The sequence below is a fragment of the Nuphar pumila genome, chromosome 16 (assembly GCF_984573655.1).
Source record: "Nuphar pumila chromosome 16, dmNupPumi1.hap1.1, whole genome shotgun sequence".
Classification (NCBI taxonomy): Eukaryota; Viridiplantae; Streptophyta; class Magnoliopsida; order Nymphaeales; family Nymphaeaceae; genus Nuphar; species Nuphar pumila.
The window spans coordinates 83,116,833-83,130,654 of record NC_143264.1 but is presented as its reverse complement, the minus strand read 5'-3'; the positions used below and the strand labels follow the sequence as shown (position 1 = coordinate 83,130,654).

General features: G+C 39.7%; 1 protein-coding gene and 1 long non-coding RNA gene across 2 annotated transcripts in view; both read right to left on the bottom strand.

The window, feature by feature from the left end:
- Positions 1-2,334, bottom strand: part of LOC149813876 (solanesyl-diphosphate synthase 1, mitochondrial-like) — a 36,755-nt gene extending 34,421 nt beyond the window's left edge. The window contains exon 1 of the mRNA XM_089992508.1: positions 2,229-2,334. Coding sequence (XP_089848634.1) covers positions 2,229-2,300 — 72 coding nt within the window. The 5' untranslated portion in view covers positions 2,301-2,334. The remainder of the gene's footprint in view (positions 1-2,228) is intronic.
- A 90-nt stretch (positions 2,335-2,424) lies between these two features.
- On the bottom strand, positions 2,425-12,458 carry LOC149813875 (uncharacterized). Its single transcript, XR_016428202.1, has 3 exons — positions 12,218-12,458; positions 10,770-10,857; positions 2,425-2,582 (listed from the first exon to the last, which is right to left on the bottom strand). It is a non-coding gene; the product is annotated as an uncharacterized LOC149813875 (long non-coding RNA).
- Positions 12,459-13,822: the final 1,364 nt, after the last annotated feature.

Here is a 13,822-nt window from a genome sequence, read left to right as displayed (position 1 = left end):
AGAATGTGTACCTGGAGGAGAAGAAGAGGCAATTGCGGCTCCCGAAGTTGACGGCGATTTGAGTAGAAATTGAAGTATTTCGGATAGTTGAGCAAGGGAAAAGGACTATTTCCCTTTCATTGGCTCCTCCTTCTTTTGTGAGATTTCTTCAATAATAGCAACTTTACCTTTTGGAGGTTCATTTATCTTTGGACAATTAGGTCTTATATGACCCGGTTCTTGACAATGATGGCAAATGGCTTTCCTATAATTGCCATTATAGTTATTTTGCCTCCCAAAGTGTGGAGGCTTATAAGCTTTCATATGATTGTCGGGTTTAAACACGGCTAGAACTTCATCTTCTCCTTTAATCATGCCAAGACGCGTTTCTTCTTGGCATATTTCGGCTATGGCATCTTCCAATGAAAGCGGTTTAGATCTATGAAGAAGGGAGGACCTAACTTGTTCATATTCGGGCCTAAGCCCATGTAAAAATTGGAAAAAGTGTTCTTTTTCCATTTGTTCTTTTCTCATTTTCACATCTTTACTAGATGCCCATTTGGGTTCAAGAAGGAATAGCTCATCCCATAAAGGTCCAAGAGTGCTAGAGTAATCTCTTACACTCATTTCACCTTGCTTAATGGTACGGATTTTTTCTTGGATAAAGAATTGACGAGCAAGGTCTTTTTGGGTATACATACCTTTCATAAAGAACCATGCTTCATTGGCAAGGCGAAATTTAGCAATGTTGGCGCAAATCTTTAGCTCCACGTTGTTAATGAACCATGCAAGAATTTTTGCATGCTTACTTTCCCAATCTTCTACCTTAGATTGGTGATCTTCAATAGCCTTCATGCGAGCATTTCCTTCTAAAGCTTTTTCTTGATCAACATTCATTTTCGTAAGTTGAAGTTAAGGTTCCCTAATGGTGCCCATAACATATCCCCAAAGCTTTTTACCTTTGAGGTTGTTCTTCATGGCGGCGGCCCACATCATGTAATTAGTACCATTAAGCTTGAAGGAGAGATCAATTTTTTGTTCTCCTTCCATCGTATAATCAAGAATGGAGGACAAACCAAGAGAGAGGTATAACTAGTCAACTAGCTATATGAATCAAGAGCACAACCAAGGCTCTGATACCATGTAATGAAATATGCAGAAAAGAAATGTATGTCCTACAATGGACATTCACACATAGAAATCAAAGAACAAGTCCAAAAGAAGACATACACAAAAGCCAATAATGGCTAGAAAGCATAAAATCTTATAAAGGCACAAAGAGGCTTGAAGAAGCCACTCTTACAAAGGGGGAGACCCCACTTATTTATAGGCAAGAGAGGAGTGAGGGAGACTTAGAGAAAAGAAAGAGAGAGGGACCATTGGGAGTCCCAACAAGGAGTCGTTGGGCTCCCAACAGTCACAATTGTGACCGTTGGGGGCCCAACGACTCTTTGTTGGGGCCCCCAATTGCTGTGCATTTAATGCACAAAAAGTACAAAAAAAGGAAAAAAAGAAATAAGAAAAAACAGAAAAAGAAAAAGGAAAAAGAAGAAAAGAGAAAAAGTCTACAATGCCCCTATTGGGCGAGTTTACAAAACTACCCCTTATCGGGTAGTGTGTGATAAATATATATATATATATATATATATATATATATATATATATATATTGATTACATATATTTTAACATCAACTTATGTCCTCCCCAGATACAATCAAGGTGTACCTGACCCCGACAGCCATAAGATCAAATGTAAATCTTTAGAGATAAAGGGAAACTATTAGCAGTTATTGATACACCAATTTAACTCATACTCAGAAAACTTCTATGACTTGACAAAGACTAATACATACAATCATGTTATTTGCATTCAAAATAATGGTTTCCCTAATCAGACGGCGCCGATCATATTGTATTGTTAAACCAATCTCTCTTTTCATATTGGCTTAGTCACCAACAAGGATAATCAAGTAAAAACTACCAATATGGCATATACACAGAAACTAGATGAAAGGATACTGGCCTAAAATTCCAATATACACTCGTAATCCTAAACATGTGTCTTGAGTGCCACACCTCATTCCAAAATCACATAAAACCAAAGACTACAATTTGAGGCAGATCAAGCGCTAAAACAAAGCATGACAATAAAAACAAATATTGTACATTTAACTTCCTATACGTAACTAAACCAGACATTGAAAAACAAGCAAATGTTTTAATCCAACAACAACCAGAACTCGCATACCTCTGAGGTGAAAGGAATCCATGGATAGATATCATGAGAACCAATGAGAGATGTACTATTATAAGCACTCATAGTTAGAAATTGTATGCACCCATTTGCATTCTGTCCAGGGTGCTTCCTATACGTAACTAAACCAGACATTGAAAAACAAGCAAATGTTTTAATCCAACAACAATCAGAACTCGCATACCTCTGAGGTGAAAGGAATCCATGGATAGATATCATGAGAACCAATGAGAGATGTACTATTATAAGCACTCATAGTTAGAAATTGTATGCACCCATTTGCATTCTGTCCAGGGACCCTTGAATTTGATATTAATCTCCTGAGAATACATCTAACAGACATCCTCCCTATAAATTTCAAAAGAGAGATTTCAGTATGCCCAAAATTCTTACTCCAATAAACAACGACCATAACTTGAAGAAAGCAAGAAAAAGAAAAGATGAGTATGATTTTATGCATCAAAAACACATCGAATCTTAAACAAGAAAAGACGAAAAAAAGTTATGGGCCGACAATTAACAGCAAGGACAAACATATCTAAAAGATACCCAAGTACAGAAAACCGCCAAGGAATTTTGGGTGGGTGGAGGCTTGGGATGAAACCACATAAAACATCAGAAATTGAACTAAAATTGATACATTTTGTGGTATTGTAGACAAAAAGAAAGGGTGGGGAGAGAGAGACTGTAGTTTCCTGTAAGACTAGCCTTCTTCTTCTACTCAGTGGAATGTGGAAGTAGATGGGTTGCCCCAAGTTTAGTCAACGAATGCCAAAGGGATTCGGAGTTTATCTCATTGGGGATCTGCTGCAAAATCTTGATAGTGGGGAATCTAGACAAGAGCAACATGTATGTCATTTTAGATGCAACAATCATATCGTACTAAACTTAGGGTGGTATAACCATAGTTGTCAGAATCAAACATGGGAGGAAGCCATTCCCGAAGCAAAAGCAGAAAAAGAACCATTAAGTGGTGCAAATCACTTATACATGAGGCGTTGCAAAAATATGTGAAAAGTGACAAAGGAAATGTGTAGCAAGCGAAAGTGGAAATAAATGGGAAACATTTATGAAAAAACTATGTAAAGACATGTAGAAAAAAATGTGGAAGCGAATATAGGTCTTTTATAACTAAAAATAATGTGTAATAATACAAAAAAAATAAGAAGCAAGGTGGAAGCAGTCCCAAGGGGGCTTGGTGTAATGGGGTGGGGCCTAGACCGTCATACAGATGGTCAAGGTTTGATTTCTGCGAGCGTCACTCCCTTGCGCAAGCCTGCATCCAGCATATGCCCTAGGAGCGAGGTCCTAGCCTCGAAGAGTCCTGGGCCGGCGACCGTAGCGCAACTAGGTCTTCAAGCCCAAACACGGTTTCTTCGAGTGATAAACCAAAAAAAAAGCAAGGTGGAAGCATGTTTCCCCCTACATAGGAAATACATTTTCTAAAACTGAGAAGTGTGCTTCCTCAAGCTTCCCTTTTTGCCTGGAAAGCAGAAACTTTGGAAGCATGATTTGCTAAGCTCGTCAGGTGTGCTTGCGGTATCTATGGCTGAAACTATTCCCACTTTTATGTGAATATGTTTTCCACCATTTTTAGATTACTAAACCACCATAATAAGGTGATTTAGAATGGACAACTTAAGTATGATGAAAAAGCTGACGTTTTCTTGAACGCAAAACTATGAAAATCTTATTATGTTATTAGCGATAAATTGTATTGATTTTGGATTCCATTTTTGCTCCCGATATATCAATAAGTTGCACTCTAAAAAAACATGGGTGCGTAAAAAAAATCTTCTTCTTCTTCTTCTTCTTCTTCTTCTTCTTCTTCTTCTTCTTCTTCTTCTTTCTTCTTTCTTCTTTCTTCTTTCTTCTTTCTTATTCCTTCTTTCTTCTTCTTCTTCTTCTTCTTCTTCTTCAAGCTTCTTCTTCTTCTTCTTCTTCTTCTTCTTCTTCTTCTTCAAGTGAGCCTCCCTCGACATCCTTTTTTTTTACATAAATGACCCTGGTTGACCGCACCGGGTGCCGCACCCGCGTCGACGTGGGTGCGGCACCTGGTTAGCCGAATCCCTGTGATATAGGTTATTATTGTATTTTGACTTATGATTTAACCAGAGTTAGTAACTTAGTACAAAATAATAGAGGTAGGCCTTTGTTTGGCAGTTTTCAGGGAAACAGAGACCAATGTCAAGAAATTCAGAAACATGACAACATGAGGCCCATTTTTGCAATAGGGGCAAAAGGTTGGCCCCTAAATAGAATTTTCCTTTTAATTTTCTTGTGTTAGTCAAATATAGGGAACAAAGTCACCATCTTTTTTACTCACATATATCAAACAGAGAAAGTCATCTAGGAGCAGTTCAGGGAAAAGTCCATGGAGTAACTTTTCTCAGAGAAAAAAATGTCTAAGAAAAGGATTCATTTTATTTTGAGAAGTTTCCATGCAATGGTTACTTGAGCAAACACCCATTGGAGAGCCAAACAAAAAAGGAAAAAATTTTAAAATGCACCTAAATTGTTGGCCATAATAAAAGACACAACAAAGTTTTAGATATTGTTAAGTTGAGCTCAGTGTTATTAAAAACGCACCTCGCCTCAAGGCGAGGGGCTTTATGCCTTGAGGCGCATATATAAAGCGCAAAACCTTCGAGGCGTGCGCCTCATACGCCTTGAGGCGCACGCCTCGAGGCGAGGCGCACCTCAAACTGAGGCGTGTATGCCTGGGGCTTTTGGTCAAATGAGGGTCAAAGCCCTCATTTGACCAAAAAATAGGGTTTAAAGTTTAAACAACCCCTAATATTTTATGTTTTCACGCAGACTCTCTTTCTCTCATGCAGGCTCTCTCTCGTCTCTCATGCGCAGTCTCTCTCTCACATGCATACTCTCCCTCTCATATTTTTCTCACACAGGTACTCTTACCTCTCTCACACGCACTTTTTCTCATTTTCTTTTGGGGGAGGGATCAAATTTTTTACGAGTTTTGAGTGAGGTTTCATTTAAGAAAATGAGACTTGTGAAACTTGTGGATAGAGAAGACCAGAAAATATTACTTTTGGGCAATGGTGCATCCTGTGGCATGTGGTCCAGTTAGGCATTTTTTCAGAACTTTCAGCACTGTGCAACAAGTTCAATAAGTCTGGCAAGTTTACTGAGAAGAGTGGAGTGGATAATTGTTCTTAACGCAGTTCGTAGCTCTGTCCAATTTCAGGATGTTACATATTTTTGCAGTATGTGTACCACCCATCATACAAAAGGATGCACACAATTTATTTCTTCCATTAAATCCCACTTTGAGATCCATGAGCATTTCTGATACTGACAGCATGAAAAGGAGAAGAGTGGGTACTTTTCCACCACAAGTTAGAGACTTTCTGTGAGATAGTTTTTTCATGTCCTGGTGAAGTAAAAAGAAAACTATATTCCAATCAAAAAGCTCTATAGAACTACTTGCAAGTTAGTAGGAGTTCATTTGGTTGTCTTCTGATATCGGTGTTCAATCTCTGATCCTAAATTGATGAAGTGTGGCAATGAGATGCTACTTAAACAGCAACTAGTTTTGTCTTAATAAACAACTGAAAAATAATACATAATGCATGCTTCAATAGACAATAAATTGTGAATACACCACCATGCCTTTCATGACATCCCTAAGGTTCATTGACACTTTTAAAAAGCCTCACATTACATCATTTCTTTCTGCCTTGCAATTCCTCATTATATGAACATCAGAAGTTTGAGGGGCAATATCGAGGAATGTGTGTTTAAGCCATATTGGTTACAAAAGATAAATCTCATATATTTTTCAGTTATGTAATCAGTTTTTAGTTACTTTTATATGTTAATCTCACATTTTTTAGTACTTATTTGAGATTTTCTATTTCTTATTGGTTGTTATTTCATCAATAAAGCATTTCTTTATTTATTTTTATTTTTAGATATTTTTTTTGAAGTTTTCAAAAAAAAATATTTGAGGCTTACGCTTTATGCCTCGAGGCTTACGCCTCGCCTCAATTGTTGGTGGAGCGCCTGGTTGAGCTAATAAGTCAAAATTACAGTTTTACCCTCAAAGCAGCCTTTTTACCATTATTTCCCACCTATCTAACCTCTAGCAGCACAGTTGCCTTCAGCATGAGTTCCTCTCCGTTCTGTTAGTACCCATCATGTTCTTTTTCAAAGTAAAAAAGAGAACACCCAACCGAATCATCCAAGTGGCAGCAAGCCTAGGGAGAAGGTGCTGACACCTTCCTCCATCGTTTGACTCCCACCGGGTGTGCAGGTGCCTTTAACTGGTGGGCTCTGTAAGGCCTTGGGTATCGATGACCCAACCAGGGGGTTTACCTTGCAGAGAACAGGGGAGAGGTCATTAGGTGACCTGGTTCTCGGCAAAGGTTCCTTGTCATCAGAAAAAGGAGAGAGAGAGAGAAGGTCTAAAAATGGGGTGATAGAATAAAAGAATCATGTAGAGACCACAAATTATTAGTCATCATCGACATAAAGGGACCATCTAATAATCACCTAATGGGAAATTTGTTTCAGACTCTTTCATATAAAAGAGGACCTCTTTCTCAGAGAGGGTGAAACAAGCATCTCCATGAAAAAGACATGGTGGAGTGCACCCATTAAATGCAAAAGCTTCTTTTTATGAAAATAGTGTCACACCTCCCCCATGAAAAAGCAAATTTTCTCATGTATCTGTTTCATAAGAAATTGTCCTCCTGTAAAGGAAACAATGGAACTTATCCTCTTAATTGACACTAAGGCAATGCCCCCAAATCAGGAGAAAGCAAGTGAGATGTAGAGACTGCATTACCGTTGATCATTTTTTCTTGTTTTTCACGCATCAACAGAAAGGCAATAGTCGTCCAATCTTAGACGATGGATTCAGATGAAAGAAAAGTTATTATTAGAAGCCTAGTGGTTCAACTTCAAAGTGCTTGGCAGTGCCTAGGCATTGGCCCCACTACGTGCTAGGCTGCACCTAGTCGGATACCTAGGGCTGCCTAGAGACCCACAAAAGGTAATTATTTAAAATAGAAATATTTAAAGATCATAGAAATAGAAAAAAAAACTGAAAAACTTAAATGTTTCAAACTACACAACCAAAATATAACTATAATGTTTTAAACATTATAAAAGACAAATATAAAATACCAACTTTGATCCCCCCACCTAGGCATTCTTAGGCGGCAAGCTTGCAATGAGGCTAGATTTTAATGGTAAGATAATGAGGTATATGATATATTAAGAACAGAGATGGACATATTTTCAATGTTGCCTCCAGAAAAAAAAAAGTGTGTTCTAGAGCAGGAGAGTTGTAGACTGTAACGCCCCAAAATCCAGGACTTGTAACTTTTTATGAAAAGTTTGAAAGCTTTGTAAGTATTCGTTTATCAGAGTTTTTAAATAATAATTCAGCGAAAAAGATTGTTTGAAATAGCAAGTCAATAGACCGAGAGCGTATTACAACGCAAACTTTCCTTCAGAAAAATATTTGAAACCCTTACATTTAAGAAACCAAATAGATTATAGAAATGTAATTTTTAATAATTTAATACTTGTACAAAATGAAAGAATTTCAAGAAAAACCTTTATGCAAATTTACTGAAATGTCTTCAAGAGCAAAACGTCAGGGAAAGAGTCTCATCTTGATCTTATCACGTTATCGTATCATCGCAGTCTGAAACATCACTTGACCATAAAATGGATTAATTTCACGAAAAACTGATAGGTGCATAAGTGAGACAATGTAAAACTGAAATAAGCAATTAAAACACATAATGAGTTATATCTAACATGTGCAATAGACTATGCAAATGAGCAAGTATTTTTAACATGAATAATTGAGTATACCAAATAAAGGTTTTCCATGTGAGCAATTAACTATAAAATCAAATGAGCTATCAACTATCACAAGATAAGAGTTTATTTCACACAAAACACACAATTTTACGGCAAGCAAACACATTAGTCATAAGGTGCAAGCAATTGCATAACAAGCCGTTTATAAGCTACATGCGGTAAGCAATCACACGACAACAGTTATATTAATCACAAGATGTAAGCAGCTTATAAGATAAGCAGTTACATTAGTCATAAGAGACTCGAGTCAACAAGTGTTATATTACAACAAGCACGAATAGTTCAACCAAGTAGTAAAGCAAGTCACATGTATCATATTGCAACTAGCATAATGCTATTAGCATAGGCATTTAACTAGTACGAGCAGTTAGTTATTACTAGCAAAGAACTAATCTAATGTTACAACAGGCATGCATAATTAAACGAGTATACGAGTAATATACTGAACTATTGAGTAAACCAGCAAATCATGTCACAGCACACACATCTTAATAATGTGAATAGGTTAACTTATGTTTCGATATTAGTTGGTCAGGCGGATACGCACAAAGCACGAAACGTAAAAACAGCCGAGACCAGTCAAAGAGTTTATTATGCTATGTGTTTTATGATACCCCGAGTGACTGACTGAGTCCGCTTTTAAGGGGATGATGGTCAATGACCAAGAAGGTAAATCCCCAAAGGCATAGAAGGCTCGTGGATGCATCCAAACTTCTGCAAAAGTAGCCTGAAAGCTATCTTTTGTAGCCCATTTTCCCTAACTCTGATGACTGAGGAAGCTGAGTCTTTTGCCCAAAATAGCTATTAATGACTTGTCCATCAGAGTTTTGTATCATCCATCCTCTCTCTTGATGAAGTCAGCAGGTTAAATGAGCACGACGGGAGTTTCTTAACCACTGCCCCATTCTACATGCTCTGGTCTGCTAGACTCACTCGAGCATCTTGCCTGTGAAGGTGAAACCATCATCGTTAGGTGATTAAATGCACCAATGCACGTTCGAGGCAACCACACACCTCTCATCTTATTCACTGCAGTACGCAACGTACCTGTTCAAAAATACAACCACGTTGAGAGGGGTCAACTTATTGTGAGAGTAAAAACATCACCATTTTGAGGTCTCAAACATGTGTCATTGCACGTTCGAGAAAAACATAGACCTCTCATCCTACTCATCGTAGTACGCAACGTATATGGTCAAAGGTACAACCACAATGAGAGGGGCATGGATTTCTCAAAAGAAATCCCGACAGCATTGTTTTGCAAAGGTACATAGTGCAATCATTCAAGTTCGAAATCTAACGATGGTGCAGGATCCTCAATGGAAACCTCGCCCAACTCACGCACATGCCCCTAAATAGGGTTATCCAAGTTGCATCGAATAAACGAACTAAAGTTGTAAAACACCTCTCCCAAATACATTGATTTAGGAGATCCAACCGATATCTAAAAAAAAAAGCTTTTAAAATCTGCTTTATAAAACTATGCATTTCGAAAATAGGTTTTCACCTAAAATCAACGCTTTTGGAGAACAAAAGTGCATAAGTGTGCGTCGTGTTTTTTAAAGCAAAGGAACGAGATGGAATACGCTCGAAGATGCACTCAGTGAGTGCAGGATAACAAAGAGCAAGCTTGTGCACAATACAGTGCAACAACGAAACGAGAATTAAGACTCGATGTGCGAAGTTGCACATCGAGCGTAAAATGTGCAAGCAACACACGAGGTATTAAATCATATCTCGACCACCCAAATACACAAGCAACCCAATGTGTAAGCAACACACGAGGTACGAAATCATACCTTGGCGAAGCAAATGCGAAAGGTGACTCGCGAGGCACAAAGTCGTACCTCGATTAAACATAAAATGTAAGCAAGTAAAATGCAAGAGCATGGCCTATGCACAAAACGCGACGACAAAGAACATAACACATGCAAGAGCAAAGCATATGCACAAAGTGCGACAGCAAGGTAAGGACGAAGAAATACATAAAAAAAATAGATGCAACAAGAAAGACAGAAATCAAAGCTTGGGCGCATACAGCATGGCAGTAATAGGAAAACAAAGTGCAGGAAAGTAAGACAAAAAAAGAAAGACCTAGGCGCATAAAGCACAGGATAATGAAAAAAAAAGTACAGAAATTAAAAGAGACAGAAAGTACAAACTGTGGCGCATAAAGTGTGGGGCAACAGAAAGGAAAGTACATAAATTAAAAAGACACAAAAAGTAAAAGTCGTGGCGCATAAAGCGCGGGGCAACATAAAGGAAAATGCATAAATTAAAAAGAGACAGAAAGTAAAAGTCATGGTGCATAAAGCGTGGGGCAATAAAAAGAAAAACACTGAAAGTAAAAGCCATAACGCATAAAGGGCAACAAAAAGAAAAGTACAAAAATTAAAAGAGACAGAAAGTAAAAACCGTGGCACATAAAACACAGGACAACAGAAAGGAAAATGCAAAAATTAAAAGCAGAAAGTAAAAACCTAGGCACATATAGCGCGGCGGCAACAAACAGTAAAGTGCATAACAAAGAGGACAAGGATCGTAAAACCGCATCCTTGAGTTAAATAAATACATATATAGATATACGTATACATAATGTCCTTAATATTTTCTTTTTTCGTTCTAAGTTTTAATTGCTTAAGTTTGTCTATTGTCCTTTGCGCAACTTTCTCCTACCTTGAGGGGTTGCGGTAGGGCGTACGCCTGTGAGCGTAAGTACGAGTGTGCTCAGGCCACGGGGCACGAGCGTGCTCCGTCGTGTAACCTGCAAAAGGTACAACACCTTAGTATGCAAAAGGAAAAAATATTAATAAAAAGAGCAAAAATTTGAATGATGCATTGTCGGTGTGAAAGTCGTGCAATCCGTCGAGTTATCATGAATCACCAAAACATCGGGCATAACCCGCATTGACCTCATCTCTAATAAATGTGGCTCTTCCAGAAGTCGAAGTCAGGCTTTGGTGCTAGTATTAGCTCTAGCTTTACTACGGTTATCAGAGTAGCAGGTACCATCGAACAAACTATAACATATTTAAAGGGCCATTCTCAGTTACACAGTCTGAATTAGTTCACACTTACACATGCATGGCTTAAACTTAATACAACTACGGGCAAGATCAACCAGGTAGCATCCCTCAAAAACATCGCAGCACTGGCCCGAAGGCCGCGCAACTGCAAAGTGGCATCGGACAATTCCGACATTCAGTGAAGGAAGGAGAGCTGTTTTGACTCTCCACCTCAGCCAACGCATACCGAACATCCCACGAAGCGGCAAGGGAACCAACAACAACAGCATGCTGCAGTGTGGCCTGACAAAACCCATGTCCAAACTCTCTGGCAAGATGCACAAGGAACCTTGCAGTTGAGCTGCAACACCGAGTAGGGACACGATTCTGCTGCGGCAAAGGGAAAGCACACACAGAGACCCGAAAAGCACCAGCCGTGCACACCTACATGTGCACGGTGGACATGCTGAGAAGCCAAGCGCCCAAGCAACTCGTGGCAAAAAATAGCACAGCACACAGCCACGACAACACCGGGCAACAGAGCACACACCACTCATGCGCCAATGCATGAATAGCATGCCCGAAGCTCCACCCACTAGCCGGCACAATGGCTGAACCAGTGAGCAAGCAAGCCAGGGGCAACAGACACACCAAATGCGAGAGAGGGGGGGCAGGGAGGGCCTCGCCCTCCCCTTCCGAAACAGGGAGGTGTTGTGCCCCTCCCCAGCAACCCAAGAAGACAGGGAGGGGGCTCGACCCCTCCCTGACAAGGAACGGGTGGGACAGGGCCTAGTCACCGCCAGCGGGAACACCCAAGCGGCAGGGGCTCCGACCTGTCGGAAAAACTAGCAGGGGCTTTAGCCCTTGCCTGTCGGCCATGGCTTGCCGAAAAAGAACGACAGGCCCCCTGCCGATCGACAAAAAGAAAAAAAAAATGAGAATAAGAAGAAGACAAGGAGAAAGAGAGAGGTGGAGCAGGGAAGGGGGCGGCGTCTTTCCCCTGCGAGCCTAGCACGAAGCAAGATAGGGGGAGGGCAGATGAGCCATCCCACCCTCTGTAACCGAGGGAGAACGAATAAGACAGAAGACGAGGAGGACTGAAAGAGAGAAAGAGGTTACCTGCAGGGGTCGACGAAACAAGGAGAGAGGGCCGGTCGGGTGGTGACGGAGGGTCACCGGCGACGGCGTTCGCCGGTAGCAGAGAGAACCCGGGAGAGAGAGAGCTCGGAGCGGCGTCGGGAACGTCGGCCGAGGTTGCCGGAGCGGTAGGTGGAAGCTATCGGCGGCAGGTGGCTGGACGCGGGGTGCGGTCGCCGGTGGCTGGAGAAACAGGGGGAGACGGGAGGCGAGGAGGAGAGAGAGTGGCAAGGGTTTTACCCCTCGCCTCTCTCTCAGCCTGAGTCTTTTAAAGACGCAGTCGAGAACCCGGGTCCGGGGCGGGCTCGGGTCCGGGTCTGACATGGCGGACCAACCTCGACATCTGACACGTTGTTTTTTTCTAAGGGCTTTACTTACACAATTAGGATTATGCCTACTCAGGCTTGATTGGCCACAAACAATGACCTTGTTTGGCTTTGGTCAAGCTCAATCTCATTTATACATAGAATGCAGTAAATACATATACAAATAACTACCCTTTTTAACACAAACACAGTTGGCAACCATCTTTCTTCCTCAAAAATGTCTCTAGGATTCAGTGTCGGAGTATCCAGTTATTTTCAACTCATCTGCCTGATAGCATGACTTTAAATCTCTAATCCCTTTCAAATATCGAAAAGATCTTTTAACTACTTGTCAATGTAACCAATCTGGATAACTCTAGTAACGGCTAGCAAGACCCACAATAAAACGTATATCGGATCTTGTATACAACATGGCATACATCAAGCTTCCAACAGCTTGAACATAAGGACATTTCATCTTTCATATCTTTCACCCGGACAATCATTCTTACTCAACTTAACCCCTTTAACCACGAAAGTACTCAATGGTCTACAATCATTTATACAGAATTTTCTAAGTATATGGTCAATGTATCTTTTAGGACTTAAATATAAAAGTTGAGACTTTCTCTCTTGTGCAATCTTTATTCCAAGAACATAGGATGCCTCTCCCATGTATTTCATCCCAAGCTGAACCTAACCATGACTTGGTTTTGGCAATTATTCCATTGTCATTTATAGTGATCCACCAAAAAGGACAAGATAGCAAACTTGCTCCTACTTTTCTAAACATAAACACAGTAGTCAAGTTCATTAGCCATATACTCTGTCCCATTAATGACTTTTATAAAACTTTAAATACCATTGTCATGGTGACTATTTAAGACTGTATGAAAATTTCTTCAACCCATACACTTTATCTTCATGATCTTTTACCACACAGCCTTCTGATTATTCTATAAAAATGATTGCCTTAAGGTCACCATTAAAAAATGCAGTCATGACATTTATAATAACTGGACACTCTATTTTGGCCTTTATACCTTTGTCGACATGCGTATCCCCATGTCGACACCCGAACACACTATTTTACCCTTCATACATACAAGTTTGTATGCAATTTCTAATCTATAATTATATTCTCAGCTTATAACTTCATATTTTCAGTATATAATATGTATTTTAGATATAACATATATATTTAGATTATATTCGGATTTTTAAAAATTATTTTGTATATATATATATATATTCATGTCCCTGTACCCACGTTTTTTGGAAT